This window comes from Sciurus carolinensis, chromosome 8 (genome assembly GCF_902686445.1).
Source record: "Sciurus carolinensis chromosome 8, mSciCar1.2, whole genome shotgun sequence".
NCBI lineage: Eukaryota > Metazoa > Chordata > Mammalia > Rodentia > Sciuridae > Sciurus > Sciurus carolinensis.
The window spans coordinates 82,957,734-82,982,943 of NC_062220.1; the positions used below are offsets into that span (position 1 = coordinate 82,957,734).

Below are 25,210 nucleotides of genomic sequence, written 5' to 3' on the forward strand. Positions count from 1 at the left end.
TCAACAGAGACCTGAGCAGGTGTCCCCAGGCCATGACATCGTTCCCTCTGAGCCCTTAACACAGTGTTCCAGACATGCTAACTCATTCTCTAAATGGAAGATAAGCTGACCCGAAGACTATGTATTATTTAATGGAAAAGATTACCAAAAGTCCAGAGGGAGCCATATATCTTCTGTGATAGCTCCCTTCCTCATTTATTTAATGGCATTACAAGTAGCACGTCCTCTAAGTGAAAGATGTAACTAATGTGGTCCTGCTTCTGTTTAAGACACAGCCTCCCCTTTAAGAACAGCAAGTGGTGCCCTGATCTCTGTTGGCTGCCTGGCCGTATTTGTCGCTGTGGCCGCCATCTTGGTGTACAAGTAAGTTTTGGGTTCTAATACTTTAAATCTCTATGTTATATTGTCAAAAGTAAATGGCACACTTCTGCACAAATGTGCCATTTCCTTTTCTTTTTCCTTTTAAACGTTTTGTGTATGAGAAAAAAACCTTGCACTGAACCGTGAATACCAAATTGACCTGTTAATTTTGCTGTGGTTTTGTTTTTAATCCTAAAAGTGCTACCAGATGTTCATAATGTTACATTTATGTAATGTTTAACACATAATCTCAAATCATAGTAGGCAGGCACATTTCTCGCATGAAGAGAAATTAACTATTTTCATAAGATATCAATCGTATTATAAGCCAAACATTAAATTAAATTAGCCTTTTTGTACCTGACAAGAAAAAGATTGTAGAAAGTAATGTATTTCAGCTGACAATCTGTATTTAACCACTGTCCAACACATCGTTTTCAGAAAACACAAGGAATACAAACCAATAGAAAATCGCCCTGAGAACATGGTCAAAGGCAGAGGCCTGCGTGGCTTCCTCCACCACACAAAGGAAGGGTTCTTCCGGGGAAACCAGGAGAAGGACCCACTGCTCAAGAACCAACCAGGAACCCTTTAGATCTTCAGTCTAATCTCTGACCGAGAGCCCACCCAGTGCCATCTGTGTAAGCTGCACAGGAGTGGATGACGATTAACTCTTTTTTCCTAAAGATTATTGTAAAAAATATATCGTGATGGGGGGGGTGGATTTTTTATAAGTTTCATGATATTTTACAGAAATGGTAAAATGGCTTAGCAGCGATTTCTTTTATTATTTGCAAGGATTCACATATAATGTCTTAGGTGATTTGTAGAATAGACTATTCATTAGACTCTGACCCAGGTTAAATGGAAGGAGAGCCTGGGCACTTTCTAGCTCTTCGTTTAGGTATATGCATAACACCACTGTAGTCCTTGTCTGAAGATCAGGTTTCAAACTAACTGAATTCCATTTTGTTGAATATGCATGAGATCCTGACAGAAGAATGAGATCCAAGACCTTCATATGATGTACATGCTTGTTATACTCAGAAAAAAATAGTAATCTAATAAATAGGTGTGAGTACTATATTTTGATGACAACCTGCCTTGTCCAGCTGAAAGAAGGAATGGTATTCATTCATTTATCCCATGGACATTTATTTAGTGCTTTCTGTATACCAGATATGACCCTGTACTCAGAGAAATTATATATATACATATATATGTGTATATTATATATATACAATATATGTACATGTATACACATATATATAAATTTCAGTGCACATATTTGGAATCATGTTATAGTTTTCTAAAGGCAATCCCTAGCTTTCCTACTAGTTTCTCTGTTTAAATGATGTGAATACGTAATCAGTGAGGATTTGTTCTCCATTTGTAACTGAAATCATCTGTCATATGTTAGACATGACATTGTTTTTCTCTTTCCTGAAAAATAAATTGTGGGAAGAGACAAGGCCTCGGTATTGTAATTATTTTTCCAATGCATTATTTGCCTTTCAATTTCATTTATAGTTTTTGACAGATAAAACAGTACTCTAGCACCACCCCAGAGCATTGCTAATTTAAGCTCATAAATATTTTCATATATATACACACACACAAACATACAAATTGTGAAATTTCAATTAAAAGTTTCAATGTATAAATGGATATAACCAGGCCAATCTAAAATAAGAGATTGGAGTTGGAGTGGTAGAGTGCTTACAAAGCATGCACAAGGTCCTGAGTCAGATATCCAGCACTGCAAAAAAAAAAAAAAAAAAAAAAAAAAAAAATTAAAAAGATTTCTATAAGCAAGTGCCATGGATTCTGAACAGTCTGTATTATATTAAAAATAAAAATAGGAAACAGAATGCTAGATCACAGGTTGGTAAACCGTCCAGTTAGTAAATTTTTCAGGCTTTGTGGTTTATAAGTCTCTGTCACAGTTACTCAGCTCTACCATTGTAGCATGAAAACAACCAGAGACATTGCATAAATGAAAGAGCATGACTGAGTTCCAGAAAAACCTATTTACAAAAACAGGTGGTAGGCCAGATTCAGTCCATGTACATAGTTTGCCTAATTCTTCACTAATAGAGCCTAAATAGACAGTAACCAAATGCAATCTGAGAATCTAGAGTAGATTCGAGTGTAGAGGAAAAAGAAAAACAGCTATGAAAGATTTGGGGGGACAACTGGAGAGATTCAAATATATCCTGGATACCAGATGGTATTACAGAATTAATGTTAATTTTTTTAAAGTAGTGAAGGTATTGTGGAGACCAATGTTTAGCCTAGTTCCCTTGATACCTGAAGTTTTTGTTCAGAAAACACCTCCAAAGTATGCAAAATTTGCTCAGTAGGAATTGTGTGAGTTATCCCCATTTATATGATGACCACAGGGCAACGGCCATTAGCCAGAGATGATTTTGCCCCTGCCAGAGGACACTGGCTATGTTTAGAGACATTTGTAGTTGTTACAACTGGGGTGGGGTGCTACTGGCATCTAGTGGGTAGAGGCCAGAGATGCTGTTAAATATCCTGCAATCCATAGGACAGTCCCCCCAGCGAAGAATTATCTGGTAGCAAATGTCAGAAAATCTGCCATAGAGTAACTGAAGAAGTCCTGTGTGTAGACATAAAAATGGAAGACTTGTATCTGAACCCATCCCTACCACTCAAAGCTGAGTAAACCCAAATGAGTTATATGACCTTGCTTGAGCCCTCCCTTTCTCAGTCTCCTCATCTGTAAAGTGGGTATGCAGTTCCTTCCTGACTTCAGAGCTGCTGAAAATCCATCTGCAAGAAGGAAAGTTCTTGGTATATGGCCCAGTAGTATATACTATGTGCGAGGCCTGGGGACAGAAGCAGTGCAGAGACGTTTTATTATTTTTGTGATAAAGTACCGTAAGCAGAAAAGTAATTTCAATTTGCAGTGGAATCACCTGGAGCTATGTTGAAACAGAGATTTTTGGGTCCACCCCCAGAGTTTCTGGTTCAGTGTTGTGGGATGAGTCCCATAATTTGGATGTCTAACAGTTAGTTCCCAGGCAATCGTGATACTGCTGACTGCTGGTCCTTAGAGCTAAGGTTGAGCAATATTGGTCTTGAAATCTGCTCTTCCCTTCTCCTATCAACAGGGGGAAGCAGAGAGCAGCAAATATATAGTCACCAAGAAAGCGGTGGAAATCCTCCTCCAACCTCCCTCAATTTTAGTCTAACAAATGGCAGCAGAGAAGGCTGAAATAATAAATTATTTAGATTTATAGTGTCCAAGTGACCCTGGAAACCAGTCATTTAACTTCTTCTGAATCACTATCTGTAAAATGGAGAAAATAAAAGATAGTGGGATGACTTGATTAATGTTTGATAAGAATCAGAACTTCCAAAGAAAGTTGAATATGTAATAAATTATTCTTGGATATTCTTATTCCTAGGACCTTTTGCAAATATCTCCATTTTAAACACTTCTGACTTTTTTTTTTTTTTTTGGTGCTGGGGATCGAACCCAGGGCCTTGTGCTTGCAAGGCAAGCACTCTACCGACTGAGCTATCTCCCCAGCCCCACTTCTGACTTTTTTATAAGCATTGTTTGTCCTCTATGAATTTTCAATTTTTCAGTAGTTTAGAAGACAGGATGTTCAATGTACTAATTACACCCAGAATGTACATTGACTCCAAAGTCAAGTGACAGGCAAAGGGTGAACTGATGAGAAGACAGTCATCCGGAGGGTGAAGGTGACCTCCCTCTGGCAGGAGTCCCAGTGTGGCAGTTGGGGGGTGGGGATTATTTTTTCAAAGATTGATCTCCAAAGTTGCTAGAATAGGTACCTAAAATTTCAGAGGTCAGCTTATATAGGACATAGCCCTGGTGGACTGATTTTGATCATTTAACTATCATTAACTGAGCACCAGTATGTCCCAGGCTCTGGTCTGGAAGACAAAAGTAGTGACAAGAAAGACAGATTGTTCTCACGGAGCTTAGATTCCATACTAGTGCAGCTTGTCACTGTGATCAGGTGTGTTCACTACAGTGAGTGCTGACTTCTGACCCATCCTGGTCAGCACCATTGACCTAGGTTTAATCCACAGGGGCAATTCCTCTTCTGGTTAGAATTGAATGGCCACTCCCTTTGTCCTTAGAATTCTGGAATAAAATTTTCTTTGGAACTCAGATGCAGTAATGTTATTTTAGTATTTAACCAATTTTCATTCTGTGTATAACTTCCCCACAAATACGATGTCACCTCACTAGTCAATATGTCTCTCTAATTTATGATGTAATTGCCACTGTTAATTGCAATCATATAGGTTTTAATGATACAAATTAAATATCAAGACTCAAGCTTATTGAGTTCTTAATTGTAAGGTGTTATTAAAATATGTCCCTTTAAGGTGAAAAGAGATTAATCGCTGCTGAAAATGTGGCAGCGGATTTTGTGGTTGTGGAGGCAGTTTTAAAATTTGATTTGGAATTGAGTAGAGGAAGGTAGGTAGGGCTTTAATTGAGAGCCTTGAGTTTCAGCCCAACATAATGTCGTCCCCAGCTGGGTGACTGGAAGCCAGGCATTTCCTCTCTGTCCTGCAGCCTCCTCATCTATCAAATGGAGCCAAGGAGAAGAGGTTTGTTAAACTGAATGCACTCTAAGGTCTCTGAGTTCTAATACTCTACTGTGCAAAATGGGGAGGATAGTTCTAGCCAGTCTCCTTACAGAGATGTCAGGAGAATTATATTCTAAATCAGAGGTTGGCATGCTGCAGCTACCCAGCCAAGGTCAACCCTCTGCCTGTTTTGCGTGGACCATAATCATGAAAAATCATTTCTAAATGATTGAGGGGAAAAAAATCAAAAGAATAGGGGCTGCAGTTGTGGCTCAGCGGTAGATCACTTTGCCTAGCACCATGAAAAAAAAGGTACTATTTGTGACACATAAAAATTACATGAAATACACTGAAATGTGTCCTTAAAGATTTATTAGAGGGTTGAAGACGTAGCTCTGTGGTGGAGCACTTGCCTAATATGCTCAAGGCCCTGGGTTCGATCCCTAGTACTGCAAAAAATAAATAAGTAAAGTTTTATTGGAACCCAGCCATGCTCCTTCATTTACATATCATCAGCCACTGCTTTTGCATTTCAGCAGCAAAGCTGAATATTTGTAACAGAGGCTGTATGGCCAATACAGCCTAAAAATATTTGCTGTGTGGCCCTGTACAGAAAATGTTTGATGAGCTGTGTTCTAAAGCATTGTCAGACTGTATTGTACCCTGAATTAGGAAAATAAGAATTATTCAGAGAACTTTAATTTCATAAGGTAATTTTCTTGAGTGCTTGAGCAGTCTGTCATGTTTTTCTGTAATGACAAATGCTATATTTTGTGACATAGTAAGTTAAGTGGACATTGCTTATGAATTGTTATGTGGGTATGTCATAACAGACCTTCCTGGAGAAAAAAAATATGAGTACTCTCAGGAGAAATGACAAATAGGGGGTTGGAGCTGTAACTCAGTGGCAGAGCACTTGCCTAACATGTGTGAGGTACTGAGTTCATTCCTCAGCATCACATATAAATGAACAAATAAAGGCATTCTGTCCATCTACAACTACAAAAAAAAATGACAAATAAGAGACTCAACACCAAGGACCAAGTGATGGGGCTGATAGTGTAGCTCAGTGGTATAGCAGTTGCCTAGCATGCAGGAGGCCCTGGGTTCAATCCCTAGTACTGCCGGGGTGGGATGTTCAGAGCAGAAGGAGAGACAACCCAAACATCCATCAACAATAGAATAGAAAAATCAGTTGTGATATACAACAAAGTGCAAATTAGCAGCCAAACGAATGAAACTATAGCCTTCACAACAAAAGGGAAGACTCCCATTAACCATGTTGACAGAAAAAAGCAAGTTGCAAAAGAATACATACAATGCCATACCCATTATATAGTCCCCTGAAGCATGGAAAACTAAACAATATGGGAACACATGCAAGCATAGGAAATAAGCCTATAGAAAAGAAGGCAAAGGAATTATTCTATAAAATCAGCACAGTGGCCCTCTCTGGGGAGGAGGAATGGGGTAGTGTGGGGTGCAGCATGGGTCAAGAGGGGGCTCCTTAACATTATGATGTTCCACTCCTTAAGCTGACCCATAGACTCATTTTACTGTTTTGTATTACCTACTTATGTTTTCAATGGTCCTTAAATATTGCTTACTTTTATGTAGAATAAAAGAACCTCTAAAAAGAATTTTAAAATAAAGACAAACTGAAAAAATTGGCAAAGGTTAGTGAACAGACAATTCTCAGAAGAAGAAATCCAAATGCCAATAAACATGAAAAGATGTTCCTTTGGACTGGGAGGTAGGATGTAGAGTATTTGTGCTAGGGAGCTAATCCAGGGCCAAGAGAGAAAAATTCAGCCCACTTGTAACTAGAGAAATGCAAATGAAAAAAACAAAGATGTGTCAACAATAAGCCATTGGTGCAGTATGATAGTTATTTAGGTAAATTTTTTAAATATTTAAAACAATATCACAACTTGTTCATGCATACATATAAAGTTCCAGATCAGAAATGTGCATGGAATGGTCTGCAGAAAATTCAGGGCTATGGTTATCTCTGGTGAAAGAGCCCTGATAGGGAGGGTTGGGAGGGTTACAGCTAAATCTGTAACATTTTCTTTCTAAAGGAAAAAGCATCCAAAATAAATAGCATAATAAAGATCTGCTAAATCTGGGGGGTTCGTTGGTGTCTGTACTTTTCTATTTGAAATTCTTTATAATTTTTAAAAGAATGAGTTATTAACTATCTTTTCATTCCTAGTGTACGGTCTGGACAAACTAGTAGGAATAAAATGAAGCTTTTCTGTTCAAAAGTGTTCAGAGCTCTGACTTCTTGATCTTTTCCTGAAAAAATCTGCCTCAGACGAGGTTCCCATCGATACCAGAAACACTCCAAGGGGCACCAGGCTCAACAGCCAGGAACATTTTCTTTGTTTGCTTTGTGTTTTGCTTTTGCCATGCTGAAGTAGGTCCCAGGGCCTCATACATGCTGACTTTACCACTGAGCCACAGCCCAAGCCCCTGCCAGTGACATTTGATTCCAGTCCTAGCCTGAGTGTCCCCTAAGGTTTCTGAAAAGAGCAGTGGAAGTAAATTCAGCAATACTATTTGTCCCCTAGGACTACCTTAAAAATGCTCTTAAATGATGAACTCTTTTAAGATGACTTCAAGTAAGAAGCCCTTATAAATTAAATTTGCTTTTAAAAAACAAACAAAATATCTGTTGTTTCCTCTACAACTTTCTTCCATCAGGTGATCACTTCAGGCCTGGATTATAGTCATGTCCTCCAAATGACTTTCTCAGGTAGCGTTCTCTCTCTCTCTCTCTCCTCTCTCTCTCTCTCTCTCTCTCTCTCTCTCTCTCTCTCTCTTTCTCTTTCTCTCTCCCCCTCTTTGTCTCTCTCAGCAACCTTTTAAAAAATAACTGGAATTGTCAAGGCAGCATTAAACAACCTTCAGTGGCCCTACATCACCTACAGAGAAAATCTAAACTCTTTGGCATGGTTTGATAGATTCAAGTTGAACTATAAAACTTCTGCCTTACATAGTGATGTGAACAGAGCAGAACAGGAGACTGGTGTTCCAACTAATGCCTGGGACACTGTGTTGGGGATCGTGACCTCCAGAGATGGTCCTTCACTGTCTGTCAGGACTACAGGAGAGTGCAGGCACTCTGCTCTCTTCCTTTCCACCCTCGTGTACCACTACTTTTTGCTAAAAAGCTTCAGTCTGGCCATTTGTTTTATTAACTCTCTGGAATCAAACATTTCACTGACCTGCCCCCAGCTTGGGGCTATCGCAGTGCCCTTTGCTCTCCTCCTTTCCCACCCAGCATTAAGTGGTGTGTTCTTCAGTTACGAGAATGTTCATTGAGCACTAGGCCTGATGTCAGGCTCTGCAGAACTTCTTTAACACAATCTGAGCTGCTTGTTTGAAATCAAGATGAGTTCCAGTTACTATGACTCATAACATCTATCACCAGACCAAAGGTGTAAAACAACTGCTTTATTATGCTCACAGACTCTGGGGATCAGGAATTTGGACAAGGCACACAACCCTGTTTCTCCTCTACCAAGTCTAAGGTCATAACTGGAAAGATTCAAAGAGCAGAATCCTTCAGAATCCTTCAGAATCCTCTTCACCCATGTGTCTGGGGCCTGGACTGGGATGACTTGAAGGCCAGAGTCACATCAACCAGAGCATACCAGGTTGTCTTAGACTCTACGTGTCTTGGACTTCTCACAACCTGATAGTTCTGAGTGGGAGAATCCCAAGAGGGCCATTTGAGAGAGCCAGACGGGAACTGAATAGCCTTCCCCACCTAGACTCAGACGTCACATTGTGTCCCTTCAGCCTTATTCTATGGATGGAAACACAAACCCATTCAGAATTAAGAGCAGAGGACATAGACCCCACCTCTAAGTGCAGAAAGTGTCAAAGAATTTGTAGTTGTGTTTAAAAATGCCCATAAGTCATCATTCTGTTGAAGTGTACACTGTCGTTTAAATCCTTTCTACTTTTCTGTTTCATGTTTGTTTTTTACTTCCTGTATGTAGAGAACCCAGGAAAGCCAAAGAATTTCTTTGAGGGAACTGGAGACTGAACCCAGGGCCTCACACATGCTAGACAAGCACTCTAACACTGAGCTACACCCCGAGTCTGCCAAAGACTCAAGAGTCTTTCACACTCCTGAACGCCTGTCAGCCCTTACTGGCTTAGAAAACCCTTTGAAGACATCTGACTTAATTCAGTAAGTACTGAATGGCGGCTTGATGCCAACTCCCTGATTGACACCTATACAAAATCCCGCAAAAACAACTTTAGGTCATTAGCTAGAATTCTCTTACAGGATTTACTGCTATATATAGAATAACTGTTCTATTTAGCTGAGTATGGTGGCATATGCCTGTAACTCTGTAATCCCAGCAACTCTGCAGGTTGAGGCAGGAAGATCATATGTTTGAGGCCAACCTGAAACTTAGCAAGACTGTGTCTCAAAATAAAAAGTAAAAAGAGGTAGGGATGTAACTCAGTGGTAGCGTGCCTGGGGTTTGCATTTAAAACTCCTAACACCCAAACCTTCCTAGCTTCTGTATGAGCAATCCCTGTAATAAGGTGAGTAGGGGATCTCAGAAAAACATGCTTCAGAAACTCACATTTATGCTTCCTTTTGACTGAGGAGCCACTATGGATGTGGCAACCTGGTGAAGAAGAGCAAACCCAACATGAAAGCAAAAGCAAAATAAACTGAGTTCAAGTCCTGTGTGAGTGTCCACACCAGGTCACCACGTGGGCTCACCAGGCAATTGAAAGCACCTTATCTGGTATTTTTCCCACTGTCACTACCTGTTCAGTCTGAACATAAATTGCATAAAGAGAAAGAAAAATTCAAGTTGTCCTTGAAAGGGAACCCCGACTTAGAATTCCTCTTTATTGAGATCTTTAAAATATACAATTACATTGAAAATTTCTTAAAATCAGTGCAGGCCACCTGATGTACCCAACTTTTAGGCCTTTAAGTCACGCCAGTTGCTACTGTAACACGGTTGCACTGTGCCCCCTAAAAGAACTGTTTCCATTTTAATTACATCATAACCATGCTATTTCAGAACTCTAGAGAACAAATGGGAGCTAAAAGAAGAAAGCAACGATGTCCGGTGCAGCTCAAGTTCCTCTTTCAGCAGGAACCTCTCACGGAGGAAATCATAGGAACCATATTTTGTAGAAAACAAAGGGCAAAGTAAACTCTTTCATTTTCATAAGCAAAACTGCTCCATCCTGACATGATGTGAGACTACTTAAGATTCCTTGTTTCTTCTTCTTTTCCTCCTTCCTTCCTTCCTCCTCCTTCTTTCTTCTTCTCTCCAGTACTTTTTTTTTTTTTTCATGTGGGAGGGGGGGTCTTCCTATGTTGCCCAGACTAGTCTCCAACTCATGGACTCAAATGATCCTCCTGCCTTAGTCTCCAAGTAACTGGGGCTGCAGGTGTGTGCTACTGTGTCCAGCTCATAAGATTCTTCTAATGCTTCAGTTAGTACATCCTTAGGTTTAGAGAAAATAAGCTAAAAAGTATACTCTGTTATATTTTGGGTTTTGTTTTAGGGCTTTGATCTTGAAAGTGCTAAAAATGGTCTAATTTCTTCACTGTTGAACTCATCAGTTGAATCCTGGTTCACTAGGTGTGTAACTTTGATACGTTTTTTTTCCCTGTAACCTTCAGATACTTTGATTTGCAAAGAAAAGGGTTCTTTCTAAGCATTTGTAAAATAGTAGAAAGAAAAATAATGAATTAAACCTAGACAGACACTGAAAAGATATTTGTACTCTTTCTTAGGTTCTTGCTTTTCTCAAGCAATTAATGCAATTTTATCTTTGGGACTGGAAATTCACCTGTGTGACAAACTTAAAGCTTTTTTCTCTCTGGAAAAAAATTACAATTTATGAATTCAAACATGAGCAACAGTTCATTTCATATGGCACTTCCAATGATTCCTAGACTCCCCTCAAGTTCCCACGACAGAGGGGCTACTCCAGCAGTCAAGCAGTCACAGAAGAGTGCAAGTTCAGGGCCTCTTTTTCAAAAAGACTCTCAGCAAGCTGTGTGCAGTGGAACAGCCTGTAATCCCAGCAGTTCTGGATGCTGGGGCAGGAGGATTAAGAGTTCAAAGCCAGTCTCGGCAACTTAGGGAGACCCTAAGCAACTCAGGAAGACCCTGTCTATAAATAAAACACGAAAAGGGTCAGGGGATGTGGCTCAGTGGTTAAGTGCCCCTGGGTACCAATACCAAAAAAAAAAAAAAAAAAAAAAAAAAAAAAAGACTCAGCACAGAGAGGCTGAAATCAAAGGAAGTCAAGATGAAGGTGTTACCAACTGTTCACTATGTAATGAGTGTTTTGATTGGTTTGGTTTTTAGAGTGAGCTGAAAATGACTCTTTGGGAGAATTAAAAAAAAAAAAAAAAGATAATGTATGATTGAACTGGCAAAAAACTAAAGGAATTCTTTCATGTCCAGGACCTATCTAAGAAAATACAGATTAGGCTGGGGATGGAGCTCAGTGGCAGAGTGCTCACCTAGCATGTGTGAGACCCTGGGTTTGACCCCAGTACATTAAAACAAACACCCACAAATCCACAGGAAAAAGCAAGCACTGTGGCCAGAGGCTCCCCTGGGGGGCACATGCACATCTCTGCTGGCCTTGGGCTTGGGTTTAAATGCTCTTCTCTTTGGGATAAAGATGAACAAATGATGAAGCCTGGATGGGGTGAGAGAAATGCTCCCCTACCACACACACTCCCTTCTGCATTATGGGGGATCCCTGAATGATACGTGTAGTGGGTGAAGCAGAGAAAACTCAACCCTGGAGGCAGAATGCAGACCTCAGCAGGTGAGGACTCTAAGGCTGGTGCTGAAGAATGAAATGAAAAGTCCCCCGCAGAACCTAATCCCAAGCCTGTATTCATGTGGGTTTAGAACTGGAATTCACACTGAAAGACTCACGGCTAAACATTTCATTGAAAGTGGTTCTGGACACCTAGTGCCTCCCTATGCCTGGCAGAAGTCATGCGAACTTTCTTAACTGGAACACAAAGTGTCAGCGAATTTCCACAGATTTAAACTCAAGAATGTGGGATCACAATTAAAAACAACAACAGCTCACATATGTACAAACAATTCTTTATAAATAAGTCAAGAAAAATAAAAGAAACAGGCTGGTAACTATTGCAGAGATTGGAATTATCAGAAACAAGGTATAAATTAAATATGTTTTAGCCAGGGACGGTGATGCCTGCTTGTAGTCCTGGCTACTGGTGAGGCTAAGGGAGGAGGATTGCTTGAGCCCAGAAATTCAGGGCCACCCCAGGCTACAGAACAAGATCCCTGACTAGCTGGGTATGGCGGTGAAGGCCTATAATCCCAGGGACTCAGGAGGCTGAGGCAGGAGGATCCCGAGTCTAAAGCCAGCCTCAGCAATTTAGTGAGGCCCTAAGCAACTCAGGGAGATCTGTCTCTAAAATAAAAAAAAATAAATAATAGGCTGGGGATGTTGCTCAGTAGTTAAATGCCTCTGGGTTCAAGTCCCAGTACCCCAAAATTCATATATTTAGAGCTACAAAAAAATGAAACTGAAAGTGTGCTAAAGGAGTAAGGGTCAGAGTCAACCAACATTGGCTCAATGGACCTCTACCTAGAAACTTCTTGAGACCAAAATCATGATACTAAACCTTAGAAACAGTGATCAGATTCTGAACTGTGTTTTCTTTTTATTTTTCAGTATGGAAAATTTCAAATACATATAAAAGAAGAGAAAAACCATGATGTAGACATAATCTAGCTTCCACAATTATTCAATTCATAGACAACCTTATTTCATCTATATCCTTATCAACTTAGTTCTAAAGAAAAATCTCAGAAATTATATTATTTTATTCAAAATATTTCAGTATATATTTATAAAAATAAGAACTCTAAAAAACCCAAAAGTACAATGCAATTATCTCATATAAAATAATAACAATTCCTACTATGAAACATCCAGTTAGTATTCAGATGTCCTTGATTATCTCATAATTATTTTTGCACAGTTTTAGTCTTTTAAAGGGGCTTAACAGCAGACTGAACATAGCTAGAGAGAGAATCAGACAGCTGGAGGCTAGATATAAAGAATTACTCAGACCATGTGTCATTGGGCTAGGAATACAAAAGAAGCCTGGGGGGCCAAATAGAAAGTCCAGACACAGATTTATACCTTCTGACAGAGATGACCCTGCAGATCAATAAGGAAAGGAGAAATCATTCAAGAAATGCTGCTCAGATAATTGAATACATATGTTGGAGAAGAAAGAATTCTTACCACACGCCACACACAAAAGTCATTTCCAAATGAACCAAGGACTTACATGTAACAGGTAAAACTTTAAAACTTTTAGGAGAATATATAGAATGTCTTCACGATTTTAGAAAGACAGGATTTCCTAAATTAGACAAAAAAAACTCAAGCCAAAGCTAAAGCCAAACCATTTGACTTCACTGAAATAAAAAAAACATTAAAAGACAAAACAAATAATGTGAAACTTTATGCCATCAACTGGGAGAAGATGAAAGCAAAAATTAAATATATATAACCGATGAAGAATTATCATAAAGAATAAATAACAAACTGTTCAAATCAATATGAAAAAGACAAAGAAAGGAGCAAAGACATGACTAGGCATTGCAAAGAAACATAAAAATAGTCCTCGCCAGGTGCAGGGGCGCATGCCTGTAATCCCAGCAGCTCCAGGGGCTGAGGCAGGAGGATTACAAGTTTAAAGCCAGCCTCAGCAATTTAGCAAGATCCTGTCTCTGAATAAAATACAAAAAGGACTGGGGATGTGGCTCAGTGGTTAATTGCCCCTGGGTTCAATCTCTGGTACCAAAAAAAAAAAAAAAATCCTCAATTTAATGATGTTCCGATTTCTCAGTTTTGATTTCTCAACTTCCCAATGGTTCAAAAATGACACATTAAGTAGAAATCATATGTCAAATTTTTAAAAAAATATTTTGTAGTTGTCAATGAATTTATTTATTTATTTATTTATTTATCTATTTATTTATTTATATTTGGTGTTAAGGATCAAACCCAGGGCCTCATACGTGCCAGGCAAGCGCTACACCACTGAGCCACAACTCCAGTCTCCACATGTCAAATTTTGATCTTTTCCTGGGTTAGCAGTACATGGCACAAGGCTCTCTCTGATGCAGCGAGCCACAGCTGCCAGTCAGCCACTTGATCATGAGGGGAAACAACCGGTACTCTACAGTACAGTGTTGTTCAACTAGGATGTTCAGTGTTCACTAGATTAGATGTACCGAAGGCATTTCCTTCCTTCCTTCCTTTAACCCCGGGGCACTTCATCACCAAACTACTTCCCTGGCCCCTTTTTATTTTTCATTTTGAGTCAGTCTCTCTAAATTGCATAGGCTGATTTTGAATTTACAATCCTCCTGCCTCAGCCTCCTGAATTGCTGGGATTACAGGCATATGCCGCTGGGCTTGGCCTGAATGCACTTTCAATTTACCATATTTCCCATTTATAATGGGTTTATGAGCATGAATCCACATCATAAATGGAGGAGCATCAGACAGAGATAATTGTCATAAACTTAATCGTCACAGTTTGGGAATGTAGCTCAGTGATAAAGCACTTGCCTAGGGTGCAAGAGCCCCTGAATTCAATCTTCAGAACCACAAAAATTTTAAAAATTTAAATTTAAAAATCACATGAACTGGGGGCTGGGGCTATAATTCAGAGGTAGAATACCTGCTGAGCATGCATGTGACCCTGGGTTTGATCCCCCAGTAATGACAAAAAAAAAAAAAAAAAAAAAAAAAAATCACCGAATCTGAATTGCCCCTTCCCCCAATTTAGATGCTGAAATTTTAATCTCCAGTGTGACTGCATTTGTAGGTAGAGCCTTTAAGGAGGAAATTAAGATTAAATGAGGTCATAAGGGTAGAGCTACAAATCCAATGCGGGAGGGGAGGGGGATTTGCCCAGGGTGGTCTCTAACTCATGGGTTCAAGTGATCCTCCTGCCTCAGTCTCCTAAGGTCTTGTCTCGTGAGATGATGGAGCAGGGATTCTGTGATTGGATTTTTGGGTCAGGAAGCAGCAGTGCTTCTGAATCATTATTTAATACCACAATTCAGCTCCAGGGACAAAACGTTTCACAGGCCATGTAGATAAAGATGTAAAAACCCAGAGACTTCTCTGGGTTGATACTCAGAGAACATGGTGACCTGGAACGTCACCCACAGGCCCTCCAATCACTTTTCCCCTTAGGAGTTGTCATCCTCTGGAGTTCAGTGGGAGTGGAGTCCCCTGAAGTTGGATGAAGTGGGGCCCTGCAGTGCCCCTCTCCTTTCCTCTGCTTGAGGCCCCAAACCTGTGCAAATATTTCCTCCTCCTGGAGGCTGCTCCAGCTCTAGCAGAACTGATGCTGTGCCCCACAGCATTTTGGATCTGCTTTTCAAATACAGGTGTGGTACTGATGACATGAACTCTAATCTTGACCTCTCCCACAGTCTGGGAGCTCCTAGGGGCAGGAACTGTATTTTATTCTCCTTTTCCCCTTCTCTGTCTTAGCCCAGTGCCTGCTACAGGAATGTCTGTTGGTTCCAGCCTTGAAAAGGGTTTGCAAGGAGGGGTGAATCACAGGTCTACTCAGAACAACCCACTACCTGCAAACTATGTACAACCTGCCCCTACATCCCTCAGTGTGAGGAAAGTGTAGTCCTCATTGAAAGACGAGGTACAAGTGGAGCTGGTAGGCCTACAGCTTTCTAGCCATCCCTGCAGACTATGAGAGAAGCAATAGCCTGGCTATTCACAGGGACCAGTAATCCAAGGGGACAAGGTGAGCGTTCAGAGGCCCAGCTTCACAGCAAACAGTGGCTTTGAGAGCTGAGAAAACAATGCTGACCAACACAGTTGAGGGGAGTCAGAGCCAGCACTTTGGACCAACAAATAGGAACCATGGAGAAATGGTGGGAGGGGTGCCTTTCCAGGTAGAAATCTTCTGTGTGAGTTTCTTCAATGCCCTTGTCATCATGGGGGAGTCCAAGTGTGAGGGTCTCTCAGCCATGTCCCGCATGGATGAGAAAAGGGTTAACTGCCAGAGGATGATGTTGGCTATAAATCAATCAATTACCCATAAACTTACCTAATCAATAAAAACACAAGAGCCAATACTCCTTTTAAATGAGAGGGGGCATGATGGCTCTGGCCATACCAGTCTGGCCTCTAACAACATGGAGTAACCCAACTCTCTTTTATTTTATAGTCACACAGGTAAAGAGGCCCAGAAAGGGAGGGGCTTCTTCTGTGATAAACAGGATAGGGTGGACTTACGGGAGCCATTTTCATAGGGGGACTATCGCAGAAGCCCCCCTACAGGGAACCACTTCCACAGTGCCACATACCCTTCCAGCAATCTGGGACAGACTTTCCTATCTGCCAGTTCCGGGAAGTCAGACCTCTGCATCAAAAGGCTCGACCCTAGACTGATTCTGCTAAATAAGGATGGTTTCCCACATCCAAGGAAGCCTGGAAGTGGCCTTAACTCAGTCCTTCCAGGTTCTTGACTGTCACGGAAAAGAATTTAAGGATGAGTCAGGTTATAGCAGAGAGGAAGAGCTTTCTTAGAAAGCGAAAGGCAAGTCCTGTGGTGGTGCACACCTGTTATCCCAGCTACTAAGGAGGCTGAGGCAGGAGGCCAGCCTGAGCAACTTAGCAAGACCCTGTCTCAAATCAAAAATAAAAAGGGCTAGGTGCAGTGGCACGGTCCTCTAATCCCAGTGGCTCACAAGGCTGAGGCAGGAGGATCGCCAGTTCAAAACCAGCCTCAGCAAAAGCAAAGCACTACACAACTCAGTGAGACCCTGTCTTTAAATAAAATACAAAATAGGACTGGGGATGTGGCTCAGTGGTTGAGTGCCCCTGAGTTCAATCCCAGGTACCCCCAAAAAACAATAAATAAATAAATTTAAAAAATAAAAAGGACTGGACATGTAGCTCAATGATAGAGTGCCCCTGAGTTCAATTCTCAGTAACTTCCTCCCTCAAAGTGGGATGAACCACCAGGGTTTATGGTTGAGTTTTTATTATGGTATATAATTGGGTGGAATGTGTATGATCCAAAGGGGCTGGACTTTTCTCATAGCAAGGAAATATTGAGCAAGGTGGTATATCCCCATTAGGAGATCTGGTCTGGTATGTAGGTTTCAGCTTACACTGTGATTTCTAGTGGTTGGTGGAGGTAGTTGGTGTGATCGGACAAGATCACACATATGGTTTGACCAAATGTTAGCCCCCTGGCCTCATGAGATTAACTATCTCTTTCTATTGAGGTCTTGTTCCTGTTTTGCTACATTCCAGAAAATTTATAGGGAACTGAAAAGTGACAGAGTCATTTTATGGACTGTGTAATGTGTCCTTACATTTTGGCCCTTTTCTGCCCTTTAGGAGTCTTTGTCTAGCTTACAAGTTGTTCCAAGTTGTTTGTTCTATATTTTAACAGGAATATTTTCCCCTTAATGACTCAGTGTACCTTTGTTTCTCACCCTCAAGTCACAGGCTTGGTACTTCCTGAGAAGCCAATATTCATCTTAATGCAAAACTCAGTGTTCACTCTGTGCCAGACTCCCTGTCCTTCCACCACACAGGACATGCCTGGCCAATCAGCACAAAATATCTGAGCAAAAACCTCAGACCTCACAGCACCATGAGTCTTTTTTTTGCAGTGGTGGGGATCAAACCCAGGACCCTGTGCTTGCAAGGCAAGCACTTTACCAACTGAGCTATCTCCCCAGTCCTTGTCTTCTCTTTAAAAGGACCTTGGACTCTTTCCATTTATATTTACAAAGTGAGTGACAAATTTTAAACTGTAATGTAAAATGTGAATTCATAGTTTTACAATGTATTTAATTTATAAGAGAGGCCATTTTAATCCTAACCCTTCAAAGCCTCAGTCATTCTCTGAAGAGCAGAAATGGGACATAGAGAGAGGAAATCCAGGAGAAATATTTCAACTTAAATGATAGAAATATTCACCAACAGCTAGAGTTGACCAGTGGTGTAATGAGCTGCCCGTGAGGTTGGGAAAGGTTGCTGAGACCATGAAGTAGTGGTCCCAACCTTTATGATTATAGTGACATTTTGTTTGAAAAATTGTGGCTCTTTAAATATTTATCATTGAATAGATTCATGACAAAAAGCTAATCTGAACTAAGCAATACTTTTAAAATAATCTTTTGTTAAATTCCAATAGTATCTACCTCCATTTGTTTAGGAAACAGGTTTACTCCCTCCAAAGACAACGTCTGATGCATATGTGGATTTGAGGGTCTTTTGTAATCAAAAGGGGGTTCATGGTCCACAGAGGTTTATGGTCCACAGATTAGGATATACAGGTGCATAAATAAATGCATGTATGGAGTAAACAAAGGTTGGACTTGATAAATTTCCCAGTCCCAAAACTACATGAATTCAGTCATTCATATATTACACAATTATGTAACAGACATTGTGTTAAGGGCCTTGTGGTCCAGTTGAGGGTAAATTCAAGAAGCTTGCTCAGTTTTGCTCTACTTCAGTCTCTGTGTCTTTTTTCTGGGCCAGTTTTCTTCCTGCCTCTCTCTTCTTTTGAAGCAGGGCTCTGGGGTCCATCTGATCTCAGGTATCATAAGTAGTACACCCACTCTCTTCCCAGTGCCTGGGGCTAGCTGCAGAGAAAGTTTCTGTGACTGCAGCTTTCTACTAAGCCCCAGGAAACACATTTGGGAGCCTTTGGCCTCGCTGCCAACAGAGCACACAGGCCAGTTCCTGGCATCAGGAATGTAATTAGGGCCTATAACAAGGAAGCCCCATGTAGTCACTAACCTGGTTTTTGTGTTTTTTTGTTTTTTTTGATTTACATGTTTATATTTGCAAACCAGAGTAAACAAATCAATCTTTTCCTCCAGTATTAACTGTTTAGTATTTTTCAAAGTAAACAGTCAGGCATGGTGTTGTGTACCTGTAGTTCCAGCCTTAGGTAGGAAATATGTTCAAAGCAAGACTTGGCAGGGTTGGGGATACATACAAAAGACCCAAATATTTCTCAAAGGTATAATTTACAGACCAATTTTAGCAGTCACATTGCTGTTAAAACACGGATTCCTGGACTCTAATCTGAATCATGCTTTTGGAAGGTGTGGCTTTAGGACTCTAGGCATTTTGTTCAAATGGTACAAGTCATTCTTATTCATAGATTATTTCATTTATCTCTTGACTTATCCATAGACTGAGTTTACTTATTCACCCAAAAATGGTAAGCACTGGTTGTACGTCAAACAATGTTATTGGCCAACTAGACATTGTCCCTAACCTCATGAGTTTACAGCTGTTTCTTAGGGACACTTTCAGGATACCTTTGGTTGTTGCTTAGCTACCACCCCATCCTTTCATTTTCTGAGACAAGGTCTTGCTGAATTCCCGAAGCCAGACTCAAACTTGCCATCCTCTAGCTTCAGTCTCCCAAGTCACTAGGATTAGATACACACCACCACACCCAGCTAGTTTTAAAAGCTTTATGTAAACTGGGTGTGGTGGTGCATGCCTGTATTCCCAGCAGCTTGGAAGGATAAGGCAGGAGAATCCCAAGTTCAAGACCAGCCTCAACAATTCAGCAAGACCCAGTTTCAAATAATGTGTATATAGTACTGGGGATTTAACTATAGGGGCTCTACCATTGTGCTACATCCCCAACCCATACTTAATATTTTAAAATGACCACCCTCCTGCCTCAGCTTCCCAAATCAATGGAATTACAGGAGTGCACTACCTTGCCTGACTCCCCACAAGTTTGTTTGAAGCTATTTATCATGACTTTCCAAATAAAGTCGTCCACTAGGGACTATGAACATGTCACTCCCTCCCCAACCCCAGTACTGGGGATCGAACCCATGAACACCAACACTGAGCTACATTCCCATTTTGTATTCAGAGACAGGGTTTCACTAAATTGCTGAGAGCTCAGGCTTTGATTCTGGGTATCAAACCAAATATAGGGCCTCATACATGCCAAACTCCCAGCTGCTTCCTCAATTTCAGGGTGCCAACTTAAACTTATACAGGTGGAATTAACTCAACACTCACCATATACTTAAACCCTCCATGCTGCATACAGCTATGCAAATTAGTAAGACCTAGAATTGAATTCAAAAGAATTAAAACTTAAGGTTCCCCATGAAAACTGTGGTACCAAATACTTGAATATGTAGTATAAACACAAAGCCTATAGATACACTCAACATGCTATATGCATTATAATTCCTATTTTATTTTTTTCCAGAAGATAGCTTTTCTTCACTCATTAAGGACCCAGCTCCTTACATAGGCTTCGGTGGAGGTCGTGGGGCAGCACCAGCAGGTCTAAAACGGGGTGGGGGTGTTCGGTCCTTCCTGGCTTCACGAGATCGATTCCTGACCACCTTGCTGTGAATGGCACAACTCACACAGTAATGCAGCTTCACATAGAGCTTGGGAAGCACATAAGCGTCGAAAACACTTGCTTCGGAAATGTCCCTGACGGCTGCGGCCTCTACAATGTTTCGAATGATGAACTTCTAAATGGCCTTGTCCTTGGGCACGCACTTAGCACAGTTCGTGCAACGAAGAGGCTGCACATGGCCGCGGCCCTTTTTGGCACGACCATTATTCCTTTTTTTTTTTTGGTCATCTTGGAAGCGAGGACCCGAGAGAGGATGCGACATCCGGCCGGACCTCTTATATAGCGCAAGATTCCTACGCTCACATGGGGAAAACCCGTAGGCGACGGGCAGCAAGAACAACAACTCACTCCACCAAAACTTTCACCAAAACTTAGCATTTCCGATGAAACCCAGAGCAGAAAGAAGTTCCTAGAGTTTATTTATGCATGAAACAAGTTACCTTTGGGACTACTTATCCTGCTGGCGGAAGAAAACTAGTGTTATACGTAACCGGGAACCATCGCGACACCCACTAACCTGGTTAATTTATAATTCCTGATCCTTCAGAAAGCTGATTTGGACCTTAATCCTTTCTGAGTCTCAGCCCTCCAGAGTTAAGGATTATTAAACTACCACCTGATTCTATCTTTAAAAAGCAACTAATATCTGAAAACAAAGCCCAAGTTCAACAGTAGATGGTCCACTTCTCAAGGAGTGGGGCATTTGCATTTCTGAGGACCTCTCTTAAGAATAACAGCTGTTTCTGAGTCTTTGCCTTCAGGTAAGAAGTATGACCTGTAAAAACAGTTTTTGGTAATTGACATTAAGGACACAGTGCTGGCACCATAGTCTCTGAAACCACAGATGATGAAAAACTGCTGTTTGGAATTGTATCCCTGAACATCCCAGTCTCGCCTGCAGATTATTAGGCATGGGAGTCACTTCATATATAGTCACAACTTCGCCATGTCAGTCAATTGAAACTCAGCCCATTTGTTTACAATTAAAAAAAAAAAAAAAAAAGAATACTACTTGTGCCAAGCATGGTGGCACATGCCTATAATCCCAGAGGCTGGGGAGGCTGAAGCAGGAGGATGGCGATTTCAAAGCCAGCCTCAGCAAAAGCGAGGCCCTAAGCAACTCAGTGAAACCCTCTCTCTATTAAAATACAAAACAGGGCTGGGGATGTGACTCAGTGGTCGAGTGCCCCTGAGTTCAATTCCTGTTACCACAAAAATAAAAGAAAGAAAGATTATTACTTGTGGTTTTAGAAACTGCAATTCAGGAGACAAAGGTTGATCAGTTTTCCAAAGAAGGCAGGAAAGATGGGAACTTAAATGAACAAACTGTTATTACAAAGCAGTAAAAACTGTTTTGTGGGAAGACTTCTGTTAGAGTTGAGAACAGGGTCTATGTGACTGATAGAAGATAAGAAAAAGAATGCATATGCTTCATAAAAATGTCCATAAAACAAAAGTCTAATAGCCTCTTGAAATACATGTTGAGTCTTAGGCACAATGTAATTATCTATACCAGATGCCTACACTCAAAGGGTGACGGTGACCAAAGCTCACATTTCTAGGGGGCCGCTTGAATCATTCATAATAGGCCCTGCCTCCCTAAGAGCCTCCTGATTCCATTTAGAAAAAGCTCTTTTAATGTCACTTTTATTTTCATTTTCCTTTTATTTTCACAGGTATCCCTCTTCTCCCAGGTATGAGTTCACATTTATCTTAACTTTTAGATTTCTAAGGACCCTGAGACTGCTTCTCAGTCTTGCTAGTAATCAGAATGTGATACTCCTAGTGAAGCCGAAAACAATGTTTCTCATAGGACCTGATTTTTCCCAGACTACACAACTCTTGTAAAGTGATTGACCATGACATCCTCAGTTCCAGGAACATTCTCCTGTCTCCTGAACGAAGTTCACTGAGATATGCAATTGCTAAACTGTCTCTATTTCTAGATAGCACTGACCCCACTTACTCTGGTCTTTTCTATGGCTGGTCTTAGGTCAAGCCTTAAGCCAATACCTTTCTCTTCTCTCTACTGGAATGGAGCCCACTCTTTTTTTTTTTTTTTTTTTTTCAATTTTTAAAAAAAATTTAAATTTTTATTTGTTCTTTTTAGTTATACATGACAATAGAATGTATTTTGACCTATCATACATATGTGGAGTATAACTTCCCACACAACTCACCCATCCTTTATTGGGTGTAGCCTCCTTTGCTAACTTGGACCACATGTGTGTTCTTGAATTTTTTTTTAATGGGTTTTATCAGAATGACTGAGTACAAGGCATTTCCTCCCCATGAGGCCAATTTGTAGACATGATATATAGTCATGCATTTTATAACAATATTTCAGTAAATGACTGACTGCTTATACAACAGTGATCTCATAAGATTATATTGCCTCTAGAACAGAGACCCTGGGCCTAATAGAAGAAAAAGTAGGCCCATCTCTTCATCATGCCAGCTTATGACCTGACTTCCTTAACAAGACTCCTAAAGTGCAAGAAGTAAAACTAAGAATCAATGAATGGAATGGATTCAAACTAAAAAAAGCTTCTTAGGAAAGGAAACAATCAATAACGTGAAAAGAGATCCTACAAAATGGGGAAAAAATCTTTACCACATGCACCTCAGAAAAAGCACTAATCTCCAGGATATATAAAGAACTCAAAAACTTAACACCAAAAAAATAAATAAATAACCAAATCAATAAATGGTCTAAGGAACTGAACAGACACTTCCCAGAAGAAGAAATACAATCGATCAACAAACATATGTTCATCATCTCTTGCAATTAGAGAAATGCAAATCAAAACTAAGATTTCATCTCACACCAGTAAGAATGGCAATTATCAAGAATTCAAGCAATAATAAGTGTTGGTGAGGATGTGGTGAAAAAGGTACACTCATACATTGTTGGTGGGACTGCAGATTGGTGCAACCACGTTGGAAAACAGTATGGAGATTCCTCACAAAACTTCGAGTAGAACCAGCATTTGACCCAGTTATCCCACTCCTCAGTTTATACCCAAAGGACTTAAAATCAGCATACTACTGTGATGTAGTCACATAAATAAACATTCATGTGTTCTGAAAAATGCAGCTCAATTCACAATAGCTAAACTATGGAACCAGCCTAGATGCACTTCAACAGATGAATGGATGAAGAAAATGTTATATATATATATATATATATATATATATATATATATATATATGATGGAATATTACTCAACTTTAAAGAAGAATGAAATTCTGGCATTTGCTGGTAAATCGGTGGAGTTAGAGAATATCATGCTAAGTGAAATAAGCCAAACCCAAAAAACTAAAGGTCAAATGTTTTCCCTGATAAGCAGATGCTGATCTATAGTGGGGAGTGGTAGGGAAGAATGAAGGAAACTGTATTAGGCAGAGGGGAGTGAGGAGGGGTGGGTAGATAGGGATGGAAAGGATGGTAGAATGAGACAGACATAATTACCCTATATACATGTATGAAAAAAATTTTAGATAAATCTAAAAAAAGGTTATATTGCTTGATGTCTTAGCCATCTTAATTTGTGTAAGTATGACATTTAATGATGCATTTTTCAGAACATATCCCCATCATTAAGTTATGCATGACTATTCTAATTTCCTTATTACTACATGCAAGTACTATGGCATATACAATACTCCTTGGTGGCAAATTACAGGTGGTGAAACAGGTTTGGGATGATCAGAAACAAGGGTGGGATCATGGAATAGAGAGCAAAAACTGGGAGAATCATCAAATTCATGCCTCTTGGAAATGGAATTGAAGACAATGGGGCTGAAACTGGAGGACAGAGGAGACATAACTTTATTTGTAATACTTTTTCTTATTTTCAAAAATAACTTCAAGTAATTGTGAGTATTTGAGTTGGCCACACAGGTACTTTTATTAGTTTCTGTATTTTATAAATATTTCTCCCAAACTTGTGCTGGGAGTTCTTTTAAAGACATTCAATAATGTATTGGACATTTTTAGAATACGTACCATATGCTTGGCAGTGTTTGAAGCAAACTAGATTTGTGCCCTACCCCACCCCACTTGAAATTGGGAATGGCTTCCTCACGCTGAGTGGAGGCTGGGGGGCTGCCGGACCCTGACAAGCACCAAAGAAGATGGAAGCCTGTGTCCACTCAGTCCTAACACAGGCAAAATAAATCTACATTGCACATTTTCTACCCTTTGTCACTTCCCTGCCTTTTCTTCTTTAAAAGTCCTAATTTCAAGGATTTTGAAGATAGAATATTTGAAACAAATTTCTTCTATCTTCCCTCAAAACTGGCTTTTCTACGATTTGAAATCGAATATTTCTAGAGCAGCCAATGTTATAGCCTAGCCTCTCATGTGGTAACACGTTCCAGGCACTAGGGACATTTACCTTCTTTCTGTGTTCTCTCTAGGGAAACTTCCTTTCAGGAAGTCATTTTTTTTCTTCCAGAAACTTGACTTCTGGTTTCAGTTTGACCACTAAGTATGTGACCCTAGTCATGTCAGTGTCATGTTCCTAACTCTCACAGTCTGTCCACTGGCAGAAACTCCTCCATTCAACGGGTGTAGACCAAGAGTGAACTTTGGCACTTTTCCCACATGGTCCTTTACACCTCTGCCTTCCACCCCACATTAGTCCAGGATAATGGGATTTCAATTTTTCAAAGGAATCTTGGATCTTTTTTGGAAGTGGGAGAGGGTAAAAATTACGTGGTTTTCGCGGGGGAGGGGGTGTTTGGGATTGAACCCAT

General features: G+C 40.3%; 1 protein-coding gene and 1 pseudogene across 1 annotated transcript in view; one reads left to right on the top strand and one right to left on the bottom strand.

Moving 5' to 3' along the window:
• Positions 1–2,165, top strand: part of Gpnmb (glycoprotein nmb) — a 28,205-nt gene extending 26,040 nt beyond the window's left edge. The window contains exons 10-11 of the mRNA XM_047562800.1: positions 270–363; positions 802–2,165. Of these exons, the coding sequence (XP_047418756.1) occupies positions 270–363; positions 802–955 (248 nt within the window). The 3' untranslated portion in view covers positions 956–2,165. The remainder of the gene's footprint in view (positions 1–269; positions 364–801) is intronic.
• A 17,584-nt stretch (positions 2,166–19,749) lies between these two features.
• Positions 19,750–20,711, bottom strand: LOC124991332 (40S ribosomal protein S26-like; annotated as a pseudogene).
• Positions 20,712–25,210: the final 4,499 nt, after the last annotated feature.